This window comes from Hyperolius riggenbachi, chromosome 2, assembly GCF_040937935.1.
Source record: "Hyperolius riggenbachi isolate aHypRig1 chromosome 2, aHypRig1.pri, whole genome shotgun sequence".
NCBI classification, from domain to species: Eukaryota; Metazoa; Chordata; class Amphibia; order Anura; family Hyperoliidae; genus Hyperolius; species Hyperolius riggenbachi.
The window spans coordinates 119,307,092-119,329,492 of record NC_090647.1 but is presented as its reverse complement, the minus strand read 5'-3'; the positions used below and the strand labels follow the sequence as shown (position 1 = coordinate 119,329,492).

The 22,401-nt window shown below is 43.6% G+C and overlaps 1 protein-coding gene across 3 annotated transcripts in view; it reads right to left on the bottom strand.

The window, feature by feature from the left end:
* Positions 1-22,401, bottom strand: part of NCKAP1L (NCK associated protein 1 like) — a 374,626-nt gene that overhangs the window by 96,043 nt on the left and 256,182 nt on the right. For all 3 annotated transcript variants that reach the window (XM_068267280.1, XM_068267278.1, XM_068267281.1), the window contains exon 23: positions 18,759-18,856. In XM_068267280.1, coding sequence (XP_068123381.1) covers positions 18,759-18,856 — 98 coding nt within the window. The remainder of the gene's footprint in view (positions 1-18,758; positions 18,857-22,401) is intronic.

Genomic DNA, 22,401 nt, shown 5'->3' with positions numbered 1-22,401 from the left:
AGTTCCAAGGAGATGATTTTCTTATTCTCTTTAAAATAGTGTTCAAGCACTTAAAAGTACTACAATTGAAAAAGTACGTAAACGTTGGTGAAAAAAGTACTATCAAAACTATTTTGAGTATTTTCTTGCTTGCTGGTGGTTTAAAGGCATTTTATGACAAGGGCCCATATGCAGTTAACTATTCCTCCTGAGTTTTCTCCTAGGGGATATTTTCACACCTTATGAATAAAATGCCTTTTAAACCATCAGGAAGCAACAAAATGCTCAACATAATTTTGACAGTACTTTTTCACCTACTTTCTGGTACTTTTTTAATTGTAAAGTGCTAAAAAGTCATTAAAAAAAAGAAGTAGAAAAATTATCTTCAAGGAGAAAACTCAGGAGGAAAAGGTAATTGCATATGGGCCAAGAGGTGTGAAAATATAACTTAGGAGAAACAGTGAATTGTATATGAATTGTATATGGACCCAATGCCCTTATTTAATTCACTTTTTCTCCTACGTTTTATTCTAGGTGATCATTATTCATGTTCTAGTTTAAATAACTTTTAGCAATCTGCAATTGAAAAAGTACAAAAAATTGGCGAAAAAGTACTGCCAAAATTATTGTGAGCATTTTCTTGCTTGCCGGTATTTTTATAGGCATTTTATAAATGAGGTGTGAAAATACAGTATGAATGAAGTATAAAAAAGTAAACTGACTCTTGGGTGCATGCAAAAATATCCTTTATATATATTTTTTTTTTTTTAGAAAAAAACACACAAATACATATAAAAAAGACAGTGATATCAAAAATATGTTAAACCCCGTAACTGACAAAGTGTCAGTGCCAATGATAAAAAATGGACTTTAAAGATCCCAGGAGACTTAAAGGGATACTGTAGGGGGGTCGGGGGAAAATGAGCTGAACTTACCCGGGGCTTCTAATGGTCCCCCGCAGACATCCTGTGCCCGCACAGCCACTCCCCGATGCTCCAGCCCCGCCTCCAGATCACTTCTGGAATTTCTGACTTTAAAGTCAGAAAACCACTGCGCCTGCGTTGCCGTGTCCTCGAAGCCGCTGATGTCATCAAGAGCGCACAGCGCAGGCCCAGTATGGTCTGTGCCTGCGCAGTACGCTCCTGGGTGACATCAGCGGGAGCGAGGACACGGCAACGCAGGCGCAGTGGTTTTCTGACTTTAAAGTCAGAAATTCCAGAAGTGAACCGGAGGTGGGGCCGGAGCATTGGGGAGTGGCTGCACCAACACAGGATGTCTGCGGGGGACCATTAGAAGCCCCGGGTAAGTTCAGCTCATTTTCCCCCGACCCCCCTACAGTATCCCTTTAATAAAGAGGCTGCAGTCCTCTAGACCAAAAGCACGCTTCAATTGAATAATTATGCTGGTGGGGACAAATTGATCCTGCTGAAGGATGTTTGCAAAAGTCCTAGTTGCTATGACCTAAATTGAACACTAAGGATGTTGCTCAAAAGCAGGCTGCATCGCACTTAGTTCAAGGCAAAAAAGTTTAATGTAGGGAAATTGAGACCCTAGACCAGGGGTGCCCACACTTTTTCGGCTCGCGAGCTACTTTAAAATTTGCAGAGGCCAGGAGATCTACCAACGTCCCAAATGCTAAGCACGCCCCCCCCCCCCCCGACGTAGGTTAGCCAGATGTATGTGCCTGCAGCATAGGTTACGTGCCCTCAGTGTAGGTTAGCCAGGTATATGGGCCCTCAGTATAGGTTAGCCAGGTATATGGGCCCTCAGTGTAGGTTAACCAGGTATATGGGCCCTCAGTGTAGGTTAGCCAGGTATATAGGCCCTCAGTATAGGTTAGCCAGGCATATGGGCCCCCAGTGTAGGTTAGCCAGGCATATGGGCCCCCAGTGTAGGTTAGCCAGGCATATGGGCCCCAGTGTAGGTTAGCCAGGCATATGGGCCCCCAGTGTAGGTTAGCCAGGCATATGGGCCCCCAGTGTAGGTTAGCCTGGCATTTGGGCCCCCCAGTGTAGCTTAGCCAGGTATTGGTGCCCTCAGTGTAGCTTAGCCAGGTATTGGTGCCCTCAGTGTAGCTTAGCCAGGTATAGGTGTCCCCAGTATAGCTTAGTCAGGTATTGGTACCCTCAGTGTAGCGTAGCCAGGTATTGGTGCCCCCAGTGTAGGTTAGCCAGGTATTGGTGCCCCCAGTGGAGCTTAGCCAAGTATAGGGGCCCTCAGTGTAGCTTAGCCAGGTATTGGTGCCCCAGTGTAGCTTAGCCAAGTATAGGAGCCCCCAGTGTAGCTTAGCCAGGTCTATGTACCTGCAGCGTTGGCCAGGGTCCTCTGGACTCCTGGGACCTCCGGCAGGCAGTCCGCTGGCCAATAAGAATGTCGTCGGGGAGAAGATGGCAAGACGCGGCGAGGAGAGAGGGAGGAGAGAGGTGGCGCAGCCGCTACGTCATGGCTGGGGGCGGCGCCGGGCATGTTACAAGCACGCACGTTGCAGGCTGCCCGGCGCCGCCCCCAGCCATGACGTAGCGGCCGCGCCACCTCTCTCCTCCCTCTCTGCTCGCCGCGTCTTCTCCCCTGCATTCTTATTGGCCGGCAGCTAAACATGCTGCTGGCCGCAAAATTTAATGAGACGCGGCCAAGAGGCCGCGATCTACCAAGTAGGCGGTCGCGATCTACCGGTAGATCGCGATCGACCTATTGGGCAGCCCTGCCCTAGACCCACTCGCAGTCCAAACTAAAGACTTTAGACGTGCTAAGTAGTTTAGCATCGCTTTGTGAATCAAGCTCTTGGACTATTTATACTGAAAATCGGAATGTGATCTTTCTGGTTTTGCGATGTTCTCTGAATGCTAGGAACACAAGGAGAAACACAAAATAAATTCAGGATGCTTGCGATCTGGTAAAATCACATCGCAGTCAGATCGCACTAGTATAAAAGGCAAAATCAGTTAACCCTTTGCACACTCACTTGCAAATGCTTACATGCAACTCAACCACCCAGGAACCAATGCTATCCCTACAGCTACGTTAAAAGCTGTATAGAAGGGCTCCTGTGATTTTCATTATTTTGCTCATGCATTTGCTTTTTGGGATTTGCATGCTATCAGAATGGATTGCAAAACACAGCAAATTGCATGTAGTATAAAAAAGCCCTCAGTGAAGTATATGCCTGGAGGTAAGAACAACTCCACGTGAAACCTAATCCAGAACATATTCTATTCTATAGATGTGGTGTGGGTTAGGTTTCACATGGGACTTTTGACTCTATCCTTTGGCTAACATGGTACAATACTCTACTGCTACTACTCTATTAGGTTTCACATCTCATTGCAGTCATTGGAAATTAGCTATATAGAATGCCCATGGTAGAGCCACTTAGAAACTTCAGTCCAATTTCAGTAGAGATTCACAAAAATATTGAGGCTCTCAATAGCAAAATGTCTAAACATTCTAAGCATGACAGGACTTTAGCTTGCCCAAAGCTCATAGCACAGTAATCTGAGTAGAGCTAATTAAAATGGCTACTACAAAAAATGAAAGATCTTCAACACAAAATATCATTAGATCCAACTCTGTTGACACAAATTTATGACATCCAAAAAAGTAAATAGAATTGATACAAGGCCATACCCAAGGAATGCCATGAAATTTAAGAGCAGCTTACACATGGATGATATTTTCTTATTTTGAATCAGCTAATCTTTTTCTCTTTCAAATTTATTTAAAGTTTTGTAAAAAAAAATCTTTGACGCTCGCTGGATTAAAAATTAATTTGTCAAAATCGGAGACCCTCCTGGTTAACATCCCATAAAGCACAGGGACTGCTAGGTTGAGGGTTTTACACTGGCATTGCCAATCAAGGCAAATTCTTAACTTGGAATTACATTTCTCAATAGAACTCGCAGCTTCAACCTCCCCAACCTTTACTACATAGCAGCAAGACTGTCAGAACTGCTAAGCCAGAATGTTGCTGATGATTCTTTCCCAGTGGTCCAATTTGATAGGCTATTTTGAACACTAGTTTTCTTAGTATTACTCTGTGGAAACAAGTCTTTCATACATAAAACAAGTGTAGAACAAAATTGGAGTGGTAGCATACAAATTATTGAAACTGCGCAATGAAATACAAGGTCTGCACACCAAATTCCGCCCTTAGAAATTTCTTTGAAAACCCTACCAGGTATAGAGCCTGTGGGATTTGGATGGCAGAAGACACACAGGGATTTCATACTGTGGAAGACTTGCAGTTGAAATAACAGATCATAAATTTACCTTTGCCAATATTTAACAGACATCTTCCAAACTCCAAAGTATATCCCTATACATAAATGAAGTGTTTCAAACTTTGTGTGTCTTAGCAAAATTCCTTAGCAAAAATGACCCTAGAGCATGACCCCTTGGGGGACATCGCTGGACTGGCCAGTTCAGATGCGTGTCAGCTGTGTAGCTTATGATTACGTTAAGCAACTGGTGCGGGAGTGGAATTGTCTAAGAAGCTAGCTGCCCATCAGGTGAGTTGATCCTCGCAGGTTAGGGGTTGGAGGCTGCAGCACACACGCTTGATTATGCACTGAAGCAGTCGTTATCGGCCGTCTCAGCTGCCCATCAGGTGAGTTAATTCTCGCAGGTTGGGGGTTGGGGGCTGCAGCACACACGCTTGGTTATGCACTGAGGCAGTCGTTATTGGCCGTCTCAGCTGACTTTAGTCAAGCGTGTGTACGAGACTTTAGAGGTTGATCTGATATTGGCAACATAATATATAAATGGTGGAAATGCCCTATAGCCCAGAAGTTTTGGACACAAAAAGAGCAGATAAAAAACATAGTGTTAATGTCAGTTTGCTATTTTTCAGTATGCAAAATATTTTGACTATGTTCCAATGGTCCACCTAACTAGCACTCCTAATACGGCCGGGAGGGAGCGCTCTGTGATGTCACAACTACGTAGTGTGCCTGTGCAGAGTGCTCCTTCCAGGTCGCGTGAACGTGTACAAGGATACGCTTCGCTGGGCAGAGCCTGCGCAGTAAGCTGCAACCAACCTGACCCGGAAGTAAGTTTGGGGGGTTGCTACTGACTAACGGAGGGGGACGTAGAAGAACAGGGAGAGTGGTGGGCATGAGGATAGCCACTAAACATGCCTGCCCCGTTTTTCATCTTATTTTCCACTAAGGTATCCTTTAACCCCAGCACGTTGGGGGGGCCCTGGGGGACCCCTCACTCTAGTGTTAGTTGCCCCCCCCCCCCCCCCCCCCCCATGGCGTCCCTGACTGTCATAGTATGAATATATTGTTGAATATGTGCTGCACCTTTTCTATTTTGTAAAAAAAAGTAATAATAATGAATAAGCAGAAAAAATATAATAGTCATTTAACTGACTTCTCTCCATTATCTAACAAATTACTGTTAGCTCCTGAGGGACAGTTAATGATATTAATTTTTCTATGTTCTCTTTTAAAATGCTGTGGAAAATGTGTAATTGTTATACTGGTGATGTGTAATATTAATGACTCATAAACATCGTAAACCTCATACGTATACTAGACTTAACTCGGCCAAAGCAACCATTTGGAGCCATGTTGGCTATGTCTAGCTTGTGTACAGGTGTCCCCCGAGTTCGCTCAAAGATCCTTCACACTAGGGGCTTGATTCACAAAGCGGTGCTAAGTCTTAGCGCCACAGTGAATAGCCACTTTGTGCCCCATAAGTAGGTTTGCGGGCATTAATAGCCCGCAAAGCTACATCGCGCACAGGACCCCACACAGTGGCAGCCTAGTTCTAGTGCGCGATGCGACGATAACGTCGCACCTGCTGCCCTTTAAACGAAAATGGAGCATCGGGTGGCCGCCGCTTTGGTGCCACCCGATACTATAACTAGGCTGCCGCGCCGGGCGCACTGTGTGGGGTTCTATGGGCGCATATCACCTAACACTGTGGTTTGCGCCCACTATCTATTAGGGCTCACTAACCAGCTTAGCGCCGGTTAGTGAAACAAGCCCTAGATCTTTAAGTGAAGTCAACAGCCAAGTCCATTGTTCTCTTCATTTCTACATTCACCAGAATCTTCTTTGTCATGCACTGCACCATTCGTCCTGATGGAAAGGGAGCCAGATAAAATAGAAAAGGCCGGAGCTGCTCACTATTCAAACTGCGGCTTCAAATAGTAGGAGGGGAAAGGGTTAAGGCTATGAACCAGCAGGGATGGGTCTTAGGATTAGACACCACCAGGGAAGGAAGTCTTAAGGTTAACCACCACCAGGGGGGGTTAGGGTTAGGTATTGGTAGACGGAGGGTTCTGTGTGAGAGTAGGGTTCGGTAAGCTCAGTGACCCCTGACCTACATACACAGGTGAATCCAATTATGAGAAAGAGTATTTAAGGGGGTCAATTGTAAGTGTTCACCCTCTTTTAATTTTCTCTGTAGAGTAGCAACATGGGGGTCTCAAAACAACTCTCAAATGACCTGAAGACAAAGATTGTTCACCATCATGGTTTAGGGGAAGGATACAGAAAGCTGTCTCAGAGATTTCAGCTGTCTGTTTCCACAGTTAGGAACATATTGAGGAAATGGAAAACCACAGGCTCAGTTCAAGTTAAGGCTCGAAGTGGCAGACCAAGAGAAATCTCAGATAAACAGAAGCATTGAATGCTGAGAACAGTCAGAGTCAACCCACAGACAAGCACCAAAGACCTATGGAGTGACATGGAGTCACTGTTCATCCTTTAACTATTTGGCGCACTTTACACACTTTAAACAAGGAGATGCTGTATGCGAGAATGATGCAGAGGAAGCCTTTTCTCTACTTAAGGCACAAACAGAGCCACTTGAGGTATGCTAAAGCACATTTGGACAAGCCATCTTCATTTTGGACTAAGGTGCTGTGGACTGATGAAACTAAAATTGAGTTTTTTGGGCATAACGAGGGGAGTTATGCATGGAGGAAAAAGAACACAGCATTCCAAGAAAAACAAAGTCTACCTACAGTAAAATATGGTGGTTCCATCATGCTGTGAGGCTGTGTGGCCAGTGCAGGGACTGGGAATCTTGTCAAAGTTGAGGGACGCATGAATTCCACTCAGTGTCAGAAGATTATGGAGATCAATGTCCAGGAATCAGTGACAAAGCTGAAGCTGCACCGGGGCTGGATCTTTAAACAAGACAACGACCCTGAACACTGCTCAAAATCCACTAAAGCATTCATGCAGAGGAACAAGCAAAACGTTCTGGAATGGCCATCTCAGTCCCCAGACCTGAATATAATTGAAAATCTGTGGTGTGAGTTAAAGAGAGCTGTCCATGCTCGGAAGCCATCAAACCTGAATGAACTAGAGATGTTTTGTAAAGAGGAGTGGTCCAAAATACTTTCAACCAGAATCCATACTCTCATTGGAACCGACAGGAAGCGTTTAGAGGCTGTAATTTCTGCAAAAGGAGGATCTACTAAATATTGATTTCATTTCTTTTTTTTGTGGTGCCCAAATTTATGCACTTGCCTAATTTTGTTTAAACAATTATTGCACACTTTCTGTAAATCCAATAAACTTCATTTAAATTCTCAAATATCACTGTGTGTGTCTCCTATATGATATATTTAACTGACTCGTAACAACCAACGATTTATACAGGAAAATCATGACGATTAACAAGGTTGTCCAAACTTTTGCATCCCACTGTATATGAATTAAGTAGTAGAATATCTGTAATTGTACCAATATTCTACTAACAGCTACTTTGTGTGCTTTTTCAACTGCTGCCTTTATTAAATGCATCCTTCTCCCTTCCCCATAGCAACAGTATACAACACTCAGCTGTAGCTCAGGGCTAGGCCTGTCACCCTGAGGATCATGTTTTACATGTCTACACGGGGAGATGTGGCGGCGATGTTCCTTATCAATCGAGCCGCTGATGCGGCTCGATTGATAAGTTCCGACAGGTCCGATCTGTGAGCAGCCAATTTCCTGCTCGTTCCCCACGAGGGGACAATGGCAGGGAATCGAGCGGAAGATAAGCAGCGTCGGGCGGGGACGAGCGGGGGAACGAATACGACGCACGCGCGGCGAGCGGAGACGCGCGGGGATGCGGAAGAGGCGATCCAGCGGCTAATCGATGCGCCGGATCGCCTCCACATCTCCCCGTGTAGACGGGGCTTTTGTCCCGGAGGGCTACAGTAACAGTACCTGTGTATGCATCTTTACACTGTAAGTCCTATCACAGTGGACGTAAATGGACTATACTGTAATATGTAACTCTACAGAATTTTGTGAACAAATACAAAGAGGTAAAATAAAGACTTTGTAAATATTGTTTCAGCCAGGTAACTATAAATAAGGAACTGTAGAAAGTATGATACATATTTGTCTATCAAAGTATGTTAATATACTTGCAACAGGATGTTTTATTTCAGATGTTTTTGCCCTTTTACATAACTGAATGCTTGCTGCCAATTTTGTTAGTGAGTGAAAAGCACAAGGTCGTCCCAGAAACCAGAATTGCTTCTGCATAATTATCTGTCATCAGCCAGCTAGCAGCCTCTGAAGGATTGTGTACTGCACAGCTACAATTCTTGCCGACTTTCAGTTCATCCATTACTGTAGCATTAAAATAATTTTGCTGCACTTTTTTTTATTAGCCTTTCAGGATTAGTTCTAGGTTTTACTGCATGAAAGATAAATCCTGGTAAAGCATAGCTGCCAAAATCTTAAACAGTTCCCAAGAATATTGTACAGCTTCCCTAGTGTATTCAAAATTAAAGTCTAAGTTAAACCTTCTTAGTTTTGGATCACTCATATAAGGGTCAGAACAAGGTTGTCCTTTTTACATGAGGCATTCTACATATCTGAGAGTCAACGGGGTCTGGTTCTACAGAACTCTACTCATCTTGTGTCTATGACTGAATACATTTTTTTCCACAATTTACAAGCACTGTTGACACCCACAGCTACAACCGTTTACTGTTTCCACTGCCATGTGACAGGACTAACTGCAATGTCGTAATTGGTCCAGTGACCAATATTACAGTACATTTAGTAACCATAGCCATGTTACAGGAGGCTGAGTGCATATTACATTTTCAAAGGAGGCTCAACTGCCTCATCAGGATGACAACAGCTTTTACTAAAGGAGTATGGCAAGTAACCACTGCTAAGTCACAGGGAGGCTTATTTGAATCTACTCATTGATTTTCTTTCGATACACACCATGAATCAATAAGAAACCCCAGGAAACTGTCTAACAGGTGTGTTTTGAGAGTACATTTGACGTTTTAGAGGCTCGGGGCATTATGGACAGGCTGTGGGAGAGAAATCTAAAGAAGAGGTGATGCGCGTGAGAAGTCCTAGATAAAGGAGTGAGAGGAGGTGACTAAGGTAAAGGACAAGAGGGTCTCCTAGGAGGCGTGAAGGCATGACAGGATATGATTAGAGTACGTACAAGCATTTTAGTAGCCTCTTGTAAAAGGAAGGTACAAATTCTGGAAATGTTTTTAAGATGGAAGTAGCAGTAGGTTGTTAATGTGTTAATATGTGGTGTAAATGAGAGTGCAGAGTCCAGAGTTACCCCCAGCAGTTAAGGTTATTGTGGTGTTTTCTACATTGATGGTCACCATGGGTGGGGAGCAGAGAGAAAAGGTAGAAATAACTCATTCTTCATTTTGTTCATGTTAAGTTTTAGAAAACAAGATTACATGACTGTAGAGACAGCAGATAGACAGTCAGGGACTTGAGATAATAGCGCAAAGAGGTCAGGGGTTGAGAAATAGATTTGGGTGTCATCAGCATAGAAATGTGCCTGTGTCTTAACTTTGTCACACTTCATACCTCTGCTGAATTAATTATTTTACACAAGGGAATACTTGGGAATGCTTTCAAATGTTCTTTTATGTAAAAAAAAGAGTAGTTACTGAAATTTTAGTTTTGGGAGGATAAGTGGAATGAATGGGACAAGGAAGAAAAGGGAATGGGAGGGGGGATAGAAGAGAACATCAAGAGGCAAGCCTGCCTCTTCTTGTCTAAAAATATGGATTTAACTGAAAGTCAAAACTTTCAAGGCGTGATTACGGGGACTGGTGGAAAAGAGGAGAGGAGCGTACAATGCACAGAGGTATGTGGATCCAGCATGGACATACCTTACATCAGCTAGTTTTGTCTTGTATCAGGTGTACTTTAAAAACAACTCATAACCAAACCATGAATTCCTTCAGAAAATATCCACCTGTATTCAAGTCCATTGCAAAGAAACTATACTGCAGCACTTAAAATAGCTAAGCCATTTGCTTTGCAAATTACACAGGCACATGCCATTGATTTGCTCTTTCAGTTCATAATAGATTGAAACATTATATTGATCTCCCATTTGTGATCAGTTGAAACTGCACTAGCTATTGATCTTCCATTGTGCTCTCTAGAATGTTTTAAGTCTATTGATCTGCTGCTTGTGCTATGAAGACATTGCTGCATTCAGCAAGAGAGCCAGGCTTTGTGTTTTGTATCATGTGAAATGATTCCGAATGTCCTGTTTAAAGTAAAAATAATAATAAAAGAAATCACATGGAAAAAAAATCAGTGAAAAAAATAAATATGTTGGATTAATTAAAGAGGAACCGCAGTGAAAATAATGTGTTGAAAAAAGTGCTTCATTTTTACAATAATTATTTATAAATGATTTAGCCAGTGATTGCCCATTGTAAAAACTTTCCTCTCCCTAATTTACATTCTGAAATGTATCACATGGCAACATTTTTACTGCTGGCAGGTGATGTCTGTAGAAGGAGATGCTGTTTTTTTCGGCAGTTGGAAACAGCTGTTATTTCCCACAGTGCAACAAGACTCCCACAGTGTGATGTCAGGACCTAGGTGCTGACATCACACTGTGGGAGGGGTTTCACCACAATATCAGCCACACAGAGCCCCCTGATGATCTGTCTGATAAAAGGTAAAGATTTCTCATGGGAAATGGGGTATCAGCTATTGATTGGAATGATGTTCAATCCTTGGTTACAGTTTCTTTTAAATGGCTTCATTTTGGGGGAGAATTCTCACAACATGGCACATTGCAAGATTAGAGAAATCTCTTTCCTTTGAAATAACAAACTCGTTGAACACATCTATTGCAGCTGCCGGATGATGTATTATTCAAGGTTGCCGGCAAATGAAAATGAATTCTGATACCGTCTAGCATCTTGACTCAGCTGTTGGCCCAATGTTTTGTATAGCGCTTCAGGCAAAGAGATGAGACAAGCAAATGAAACATCTTCAGAAAATATTATTGAAGAAACGTTTTTCAATTCAATTATTCCAAAGTTTCATGCATTTTAATAGAGAGCAGTTTATTTATCAGTGTTACAGATATGGAAATGAGGTTCAAGAGGATGGAAGTGACAGCATTCTCGCTGTCACTCTGGCCGTAGTCGGGATTCCAGTGCCTAGTATAAGTGTACTTCCATTTGGCTGAGGCCTGGGGGGAAAGATGTTGTCAATATGGTGGTACAACTGCAGTACACACAAGTGATAGGGATATGAAAGCTGCCATCTTTATTCCCTATTACAAAATGCTATTTGTCTTACTGCCAGGCTGGTCTCTAGCTTTGTGTGGTCTGTCTGTCATATCCCTGGAATGGGTGAATCTGAGTGGAGTCACAGCCCTAATGTTTATACCTGTTATGCACCAGAAATGGATGCAGATATCAGAGGCAGAGATTCATCACCAGGGGCGTAACAATAAGGGGGCCCAGAAGCCAAAGGGAGGGGGGGCATCCTGAGAGACTGACAACTCAGGGCAAGGAGTGAAAAAACTTTCTGGTCTCTGCACAATTGTTCTAATGAATGCATCTGCTCAGCTACTGATAATGAATAATACACAGTTTTGTAGACTGAGATTTGTAGACAGGCCCTATTCAGTGTTTAGGAAGAGGTGGCCCCATCCAAAGTTTTGCAAGGTGGCCCAGTGATTTCTAGTTAAGCCCCTGTTCATCACCATCACTGATGCGGTCTGGTGGCATTTTTAAAAGAAGGAATGAATATCAAATCAGGTAATTTGGATGTCGGAGGCGTAGCAGCAGTTTGGATGCTGCCATAGGCTCCTATGTTAATAGCCACGGTTAGCACGCTATTTGTAGCTGCAGTTTGTAAAGTGGGTAGCCCTGGAGCAGTATGAGTGCCTAAATTTCCACTTATAGCCAATAATCACAGAAATATCATCGGGTATTGTGGGGAAGGGGGGGCGCTAGGGGTAAGCCTTGGTTGGGGGGGTCAGTTAGGGTTACAAATTTTGTGGTGGAGGGATTGGTTAGGGTTAAGCATTTGAGGGAAGGCTTGTGTGAGAGTAGGTTGGGCATAAATATCAGCACATTTTGCAGTAAGGGGATCGGTTAGCGTTAGGCATCAGTAGAGGGAGGGCTCGTGTGATAATAGGGTTAGGTGTTAGTAAAATACTGGAAAAAATTACCAATATTTACTATCCGAAATAAGTAGGGGAATATCAGTAATTTTACCGATATTCCACAAGCACAAATTATCACAGCACCCTTTCTGAAGAGACCAGGTTATTGGACTTTGCAGAGAAAACTTATATTGTTATGCAGAAAATAGACAGTTTCAGAGCATTGGGTAGGGCATGCATTTATGTAAAACAAATAAAAAAAATTATGGATTAGAAATAGAAAAAAAATGTTTTTTTTTTATCAGAAATCATTTTAAAAAACAAATGTTATTTAAGCCTGCACTCACAGGGAGGTAAAAGAAAAATGAAACCCAGTAGAAGAATGAATGTATACAAATAATGCAGGAATTTTCTAAAATACTTTTCCCATATGTCCACAGGCCTACAAGGGTATATGCAAGACCAGGCTTCAAGCCCTTAAAAAGAACCTGAGGTGAGAGACATATTTATTTTCTTTTAAACAATACCAGTTGCCTGGCAGCCCTGCTGATCTTTCTGATCAGTAGTGTGTGAATCACACACCTGAAACAAGCATGCAGCTAATTTTGTCCGATTTTTGTCAGAATTCAGAAACATTTGATCTGCATGTTTGTTCAGGGTCAATGGCTAAAAGTATCATATGCAGTGGATCAGCAGGGTAGCCAGACAATGTGCATTGCTTAAAAGGAAATAAATATGGTAGCTTCCATATGTTTCTCACTTCGGGTTCCCAACAGTCCTACAAAAGAGAAACAGTTTTTCTGCTGATGTGAAAACTGATGACAAAGGGTATACATACTTACACTCTAATATGTAAAACTGCAGTGACATTAGTGCTATGATTGCACTTTTTATAAGACAGATAAACCTGTATTCACATTGCAAAGGTAAAATTATTTGTACCACAAAAAAAAATGCAATCTGTTAGAAATGATTTTATTTATTTAAGTATTTATATAGCGCTGACATATTACGCAGCACTGTACAGAGTATATTGTCTTGTCACTAATTGTCTGTCAGAGGGGCTCACAATCTAATCCCTACCATCAGGGGCGTCGCTAGCCCTATTTTGGGGGGGCACGTGCCCCCAATCTGTCCTGGGGTGGCACCGATCTCCGCCCGGCCGCCGCTCACCCCCTCTGTCAGCAGCTCCCTCCAGCCGCCGCCGCGTCACTCAGACCTCGATCAGGCGGCGACCAATCGTGCGGGCGCTAGGACCCAGCGCCCGCACTGATATGCGGAAGTGACATCACTTCCGCATATAGAGCGGGTGTGTCTACGTACTACTGGTCGGGTCGCCGCTGATCCTGAGGTCTGCTGACTGCGAGGTAAGGGGGGAGCGGCGGCAGCTCCCTGTCACTCACTCACTACCTAATGGGCTCCCTGTCACTCACTCACTACCTAAAGGGGCTCCCTGTCACTCACTCACTACCTAAAGGGGCTCCCTGTCACTCACTCACTGCCTAAAGAGGCTCCCTGGCACTCACTCACTGCCTAAAGGGGCTCCCTGTCACTCACTCACTACCTAAAGGGGCTCCCTGTCACTCACTCACTGCCTAAAGGGGCTCCCTGTCACTCACTCACTACCTAAAGGGGCTCCCTGGCACTCACTCACTGCCTAAAGGGGCTCCCTGGCACTCACTCACTGCCTGAAGGGGCTCCCTGGCACTCACTCACTTCCTAAAGGGGCTCCCTGGCACTCACTCACTACCTAAAGGGGTTCCCTGTCACTCACTCACTGCCTAAAGGGGCTCCCTGTCACTCACTCACTGCCTAAAGGGGCTCCCTGGCACTCACTCACTACCTAAAGGGGCTCCCTGGCACTCACTCACTGCCTGAAGGGGCTCCCTGGCACTCACTCACTGCCTAAAGGGGCTCCCTGGCACTCACTCACTGCCTAAAGGGGCTCCCTGGCACTCACTCACTGCCTAAAGGGGCTCCCTGGCACTCGCTCACTGCCTAAAGGGGCTCCCTGGCACTCACTCACTACCTAAAGGGGCTCCCTGGCACTCACTCACTGCCTAAAAGGGCTCCCTGGCACTCGCTCACTGCCTAAAGGGGCTCCCTGGCACTCACTCACTGCCTAAAGGGGCTCCCTGGCACTCACTCACTGCCTAAAGGGCTCCCTGGCACTCACTCACTCACTACCTAAAGGGGCTCCCTGGCACTCACTACCTAAAGGGCCTCCATGTCACTCACTCACTGCCTAAAGGGGCTGCCTGGCACTCACTCACTGCCTGAAGGGGCTCCCTGGCATTCACTCACTGCCTGAAGGGGCTCCCTGGCACTCACTCACTGCCTGAAGGGGCTCCCTGGCACTCACTCACTGCCTGAAGGGGCTCCCTGGCACTCACTCACTGCCTGAAGGGGCTCCCTGGCACTCACTCACTGCCTGAAGGAGCTCCCTGGCACTTACTCACTACCTAAAGGGGCTCCCTGGCACTCACTCACTACCTAAAGGGGCTCCCTGTCACTCACTATCGGGGTCCCTGTCACTCACTACCTAACTGGAGGCGCCTGTCACTCACTAGCTAACCTGGGGGTCCCTGTCACTCACTACCTAACTTGGGGGGGCTTCCATATTAAGGGGGCATTCTGCCTATTTATGTGAAATGCTGTCTATTTATGTGCCTCATGACTGCTGAATTTGTCTTGTTGGGAGCCTTATGATTTGTTGGGGGCCTCAAGATTGCTGAATTTGTCTTGTTGGGGGCCTCATGATTTGTTGGAGGCCTCATGATTGCTGAATTTGTCTTGTTGGGGGGCCTCATGATTGCTGAATTTGTCTTGTTGGGGGTCACATGATTGCTAACTGCGAGACTATGGGAAAAGCTGAATCCTTATCATATGAGACAATAGCATTAAACCTACTTTTTTAGCTTTTTAAAACAGAAAATAAAACTGGGAGGTTCTAAAAAATTGAATACATTTTTCAGGAGTAGGATGGATGAAATTGTTTATCTTCACAGTTTATTTTCAACTTGGATTTTCCATAATGTTCATGTATGAGTTAAAACATTTGTACAGTATTTAGTCTTTAGACGTGCTAAGTAGGTTAGCACCGCTTTGTGAATCAAGCCCATTGTCTGTTGGCCCACTTACTGCACGGGGGTGGTAAAATTGGGGGTCAGTGATTGACCAATCAAAATTGTATGTGCGTATACATCTTTGATCTATGCCTATACTTATTGTAAATTATCTAAATAAAGGACAGGGGGCTCCATCCAATATTTCGATGGGCAGGCCCGTTATCTGTAGCTTACACCGCTGCTAAGTTCATGTACATTTGGCCCCACCCATGGCCACGCCCACTCACCTCATGGCCACGCCCATTTTTGCCATACCTCCCCACCTGGTGCCCACAGGTTCCCCCAATCTTCAAGGACCCTAGAAACGCCCCTGCCTACCATAGTCATATGTCTATGTATGCATTGTGTAGTGTATGTATCGTAGTCTAGGGCCAATTTTAGGGGGAAGCCAATTAACTTATCTGTACTTTTTGGGGGTGTTGGAGGAAATCTGAGTGCCCGGAGGAGCCCCACGCAGACACGGGGGCAACATACAAACTCCTTGCAAATGTTGACATGGCGTGTCCTGCAAGGCAAGATCGCTAACTACTACGCCAACGTGCTGCCCATGCAAATGCAAGGTCCTTGTGACTTTAGTCAGTGTGAAGCAGTACCCTAATTACACTACCTGATTGATGTATACACTTGCAAGATGTTTTAAAGCACTTTAGGCCTCTAATTTAGCAATGCAATGCAATTTCTGCCATTAAACCCTGCAGTGCGTCAAATCCGGATTTTTCCCCGGGACTTTTGGCATGTATCCCACTCCGCCATGCCCCCCTACAGGTGTTAGACCCCTTGAAACATATTTTCCATCACTTTTGTGGCAACAATTAATGTTTGTAGTTTTGAAAGTTCGCCTGCCCATTGAAGTCTATGGCGGTTTGCGAAGTTCGAGGTTCGCGAACCTAAAATCGGAGGTTCAGAGACAACTCTAATGTATACAGCTGTGTGCTTCAACATCTTGTCAGCATACAGGATTCAAGTCTGATGAAGGCAGAATAGCCGAAAGCTTACGCTTATTTTTTAAGTTAGACAAAAAATGGTATCATCCTGATTCAAAATGTCTTGTTTTTACTGATGGCTAACACAGTACCACACTACTGAATTATAGAAGAAATTGCAGATTACCCAGCAAGCTCATGTTGAACCAGAACCAGGTTCGGATTTACATCACAGGAGCCTATAGGAAGAGATGTCCTGGAACGCTAGACTTCGCCCTCCATGAATATACAAACCCCCACGGAACCTGGCTGCAAATGTGCTGGCTCTCCCAGCTGTCACTTCTCCCTTACTTCTCTTGCCCATCATAGCTACAGGTGCCCTGTAGCATTAGGTAGCCAGAAATACCCTCAGTATTAAGTAGCTAATGGTGCCCCCGACTCTAGAGACATCTCGTCAGTGGAATGCTGAGTGTAACACGGATGAGTAACCTCTCATTTACACTCTCATCAGGACTCTGCATAGAGAAGGAGAGAGGCACTAGGGGAGTGAGCTGCCTTTTCATCATCAGGCACCTATAGGCACATGCCTACAGTGCCTTATGGTAAATCCGGCCCTGACCAGAACTCTTAAGGTGCCCATACACTTAAACATTTTCCCGCCGACAGACAGCAGATTCGATCACTGTGATCGAAACTGCTGTGAAATCGGTGCGCAAACGCTGACCGAACGACCGATTTCTGTCCGAAATCGATCATTCCCGTCGATCTGTCCACGCGGAATATTTCGCTCGATCGCCCGGTGGGTCGGGAGTGCGTCGATAGCGGCGTTCGAATGTCCGACAACCAACGCTAGCGGAAATACATTACCTGTTCCACCGGCGCGTGTCCCCGCTCTCCCCACTGTCTCTTCTCCGCGCAGGGCTCCTGCTGGCTTCACGTCTTCCTGTCCCAACAGGAAGTTTAAACAGTAGAGCGCCCTCTACTGTTTAAACTTCCCCCGACAGGAAGTGAAGCTGGAGCCCAGAGCGGAGAAGGGACAGTTGAGACCGGGGGGACTCGCGCCGGCCGGATCAGGTAGTGTATGCAGGGGGGTGGCGGCACTGGCAGCTCCACAGATTATGAATCTGTTTCCTAGTGAAATCGATTCAAAATCTGTTTGCAGTTTAGGCAGCCAATAGATCCCTCTTTGATCAGATTCAATCACAGAGGGATCTATCTGCTGGTCGATCTGGTGGCAATCGACCAGTGTATGGCAGCCTTTTGGAGTGTTTCACTCCAGCCTGAATAATTGCAAATACCTTCTGTTTTGCTGTCTCAGATTTCTTATCTTTAGAATCACTCTTTGCTCTGCCTCTTGCTCTTTTTATCACTTCTTCCTCATGTGCTGTACCAAAACAAGTCTGGCTCTTGCTAATGTCATGAGTCCAGCCCATAATCTGTATAATTTGCATGATGGGGAGGGCACAAGGCTGGGGGGGAGGACACAATGCTGAGGGTGTACTTGCAAGGCATCAGCATGAGGAGAAACATGGAGGCGCTACTACAGATACACATGTCTGCCTACACACTGCAATGTAGCAGATGTAAACTTTGTACGTTCATCAAACTGTACACAGTGCATAGACTACATAGAAGTATGGTCATTCAACTTTTTTTTTAATGGAGGTGCTCTGTAAAGTCTGTAAGCAGTGGCATAGCAACAGAGGTTGCAGAGGTAGCGACCGCATCGGGGCCCTTGGGTCAGAGGGGCCCTGAGGGGCCCTCCCTCAAGCACAATATTAGCTTTCTATTGGCCTTGTGCTGGTAATAATCACTTCTTCAGATGCTTTAAATAGTAGTAATCAATAACAAACTGTTTCCCATCCCCTTCTTGCACCTCTGACACTGTGGCTGTCCTTGGCTGGTTTTGGTGCACCGTATCAATTGTTATGTATAGAGTGCTTGGGGGCCCCATGTAAAACTTGCACCGGGGCCCATAGCTCCTTTGCTACGCCGCTGTCTGTAAGGGCTGATTGTATACACCAGGTTATTTCACTCTACCCATTGCTCTGTCTAAAATGTAACTCTATTTTCTCAGTAGAGTCACTGAGGATGAAACTACGGTGAGTTAAAATGGCCTTTGAAATGGGTTTGGCAATAGTACAAACACTATAGTCTTTAAGCTTCATTCATATCCTTTTTATACAGTTCTTTATAATTATAGCTAAGTTAATTAGATAGTAATAGACAGGGAAGGGTGAAATCTTTTCTATTCCATGGGAGCTGCTCTTTTTTCAGGTGCTCATAGTAATCACGTTCTACAGAAATCAATCTAATAAGACTAATGTATATCGTATTGGAAACAATAAGACCGGTTTGTTACCTTCAGCTCTGCAATCTGTGATGTCACATGCCACATGAGGTTTTCACTCAGGAATTTCATCCCATACGGACCCAGCATCTCAGCCAAAGCTCTCATCTCTAGAGGAGCAATAGTACAAACATGAAAAACAAGAATGTCACATGGGTTAATGATATAATACATTCAATAACACAAACCACTCCAAAACGTAGTACTAGGGGAAATAGAACAAGTAAGTACGGGTAAGCCCTATTAGAACAGAATCAGGAAAGTATATATATTACTATTATTTAGTATTTATATAGTGCTGACATCATCCACAGCACTGTAAATATATCCTTTATTGTATAAAAGTTAACCACTTCAGGACCATGCATATTAAAATCTAAACCCATTCTATGAATGCTAGTTTCTGACACACTGTAGATTTTTACTCCAGCACTCTTGTGTACTTTGCCAGCTGGCACCTTCTGGGATGAATGAGGAGTGATTTTGATTGGCTCTTGATCACCTGATCACTAGGATCACATAATTATCACTTTTTCGGTCTTAAAATCCTATTTTCCACCTCTATTTAGTGCCCTTGCAGTGTACTGGAAAACGAAATAATCTACATAATTTTGACATCTCTGCATAAACAATATATGGAATAATCAGTTGCTCAAAGTTTCACTGCTGCAATTTGAGATATTTACATATATTTGGTTGACAATTTTTTTTTCATTTTGTAAGCATATTATCTCTTAAAAACATTAGAAAATTCCAGATTTACTATCAATTAAATGATATTAGGAGAAAGCCCTATTTGTCCTGAAAAAAACAAGACTAAATTTGGGTAGACTAAAAATTGCCCAAGATCTATCAACTTAATGGGGTTGTTTCGCGAATGAGGAAAAAAAAAGTGGTTTATGCATAAACTATTAACCAGTTCACCCCCAAGGGTTTTTACTCTAACGGACCAGAGCAATTTTCACTTGTCAGTGCTCCTCCCTTTTATTCCCTAATAACTTTATTACTACTTATCGCAAGAAAATGATCTATACCTCGTTTTTTTCGCCACCAATTGGGCTTTCTGTGGGTAGTACATTTTGCTAAGAATATTTTTATTCTAAATGCGTTTTAATGAGAAAAAAACAAAAAAAAACAAAAAAAATCATTATTTCTCAGGTTTAAGCCATTATAGTTTTAAAATTAAACATTCTCCTGTGGATAAAACAAACACATATTATTTGCCCAGTTGTCCCAATTATTAAACCATTTAAATTATGTCCCTATCACAATGTATGGCGACAATATATTATTTTGAAATATAGGTGTTATTTTTCTGTTTTTTGGGGGGGTTTTTTTGTTCTGGCCATAATTACCCGCCCCAATGTAATAAATTTCAATTAATTTTCCCCCATAAAATATAGATTAAAAAAAGCTGAGTCCATAACTAAACTATTTATTTATTTATTTTAAGCTGAATTTTTTTTACAAGTGTTTTTTTTTTGGGGGGGGGGGGGGGTGGGAGGGTTGTAAGTGTAATTTTATTAATGATGTGTATGTTATTGTGTATGTATGTATTTTGTATGTGTAATATACTTTTTGGCCACAAGATGGCGCTAGTGAACACTTCGTTATAGGAAGTGATGACTTTTTTTTTTTTTTTACATTTTATTGAAAAGTAACAATTTCCTGTTTTTGTGAATGGACGTAGCCGCTGTTCGCGGTCACGTCCATTCACTCCAGGCACTTCGATTGGGTAGAGGACCGTTCGGTCCTCTTCCCCAATCACTCAGTACGGGATCCCGGCAGAATCGGCGGCGGTAGCGGAGCACACATGGCGGTAGCGGCGGCGGGAACGTGCGACATATTAAAACGTCATGTTGCTGTTAATAGGGTAAAGCATGACGTTTTAATACGTTAGGGTTTCATTAAATGGTTAAACATCCTTCTAAAATAGTGTAAAAAGTAAAAAAAAAAATGGTTTCATCAATACAAACATGTAATGTAAACAGTGACGGATGACGGACTGGGAGGCTAATCCATTTGTTAATGTTTTTTTTTACTTTCATTTCACAACCATAACTCCTGCCTACATAGTTTTCAGTGGTATAATCCACTGCTGGCAGGAATCGCCGTTACAGCTTTAACAGCTGAGCTCCTCAGTATGTGTTTACATTGTTGCTAGGCAACCAGACTCCCGTCTGTGCAGAGAGTTGTTTGTGCAAAGAGTCATAAGCTGCTGGGAGAGTCATAATCAGTCCCATCTACGCCATATGATTCTTTGTCAGATTCGATTCAATTTGATTCGATCCATTGATTCGATTTGATTCAATCTGACATGTCCGATTCATCATTCGATTCAAATTGAATCGAATCATGAATCAGACATGTCAGATTGAACCATTCATTTTTTGAAAAAAAACTTTTTACACTATTTTAGAAGGATGTTTAATAGTTTATGCATAAACCACTTTTTATTTTTTTTCCTCATTCGCGAAAGAACCCCTTTCAAGAGACTCCGTAACAAAAATTGCATCCTGTTTTTTATCATCCTACAAGTTCCAAAAGCTATTCTAATGTGTTCTGGCTAACTGCAGCACTTTATACTATCACTGTCTCTGTAATAAATCAATGTATCTTTCCCCTGTCAGACTTGTCGGCCTGTGTCTGGAAGGCTGCCAAGTTCTTTAGTGTTGTGGTTCTGCTATGAACTCCCCCTTCCAGGCCCCATTCTGCACACTGCCTGTGTGTTATTTAGATTAGAGCAGCTTCTCTCTTCTCTCTTATCTTTTACAAACTGGATAAATCGTCCTCTGAGCTGGCTTGGCTTTCACATACTGAGGAATTACAAACAAGGGCAAAGCTGTTTGCAGGAAGAAAAGAGCAGCCTGAAACTTCAGTGCATGGGGGAAAGAAACACACTAATGATCTCTTGAGATTCAAAAGGAATGCTGTATACAGCCTGCTTGTGTATGGATGTATTTTCTATGTGTGGACATGCTGTACATCAACCTACTTCCTGTTTTGGTGGCCATTTTGTTTGTTTACAAACAAACTTTTTAAAACTGTTTTTAACCACTTTTAATGCGGCGAGGAGCGGCGAAATTGTGACAGAGGGTAATAGGAGATGTCCCCTAACGCACTGGTATGTTTACTTTTGAGCGATTTTAACAATACAGATTCTCTTTAAGCAAAGGCATAGGAGAATTGTGAAAATTGGCTTGGTCCTGAAGTGATAAAACAGCCAAGAAGGCCAATGAGTATATAAACCTGAAATACCTGAAATACAGACCAGCTGATCTGCTGCAGGTGGCTAATAGAAAGGTTAGCAACTTAATTGGTTATAAAGAGCTTGTTTATTTTTAAAGTCTGTGGGGATATGAGATACATTTCTCCAGCACGGATACATGGATTTTCCCCACCCGGTCACTTTTGCTTCCACTCAAATTACGAGTGGTGTTAATTACTATTCCCCCTCCTTCATAACAACTCAAAGGGAGAAGTAATTCAGGGTCGGGTGATCACCGGCATCTGAATTACACTGCTGCACGGCCATAGACATAATAACATTATGTCTATGGTGGCGCCCAGGTCAGGCACAGTGCGAGGAAGAGCACATGCCGAAATTACTCGACTTGCTCCAGCTCCCCTGGTATTTACCTTGATATAGCCGGCT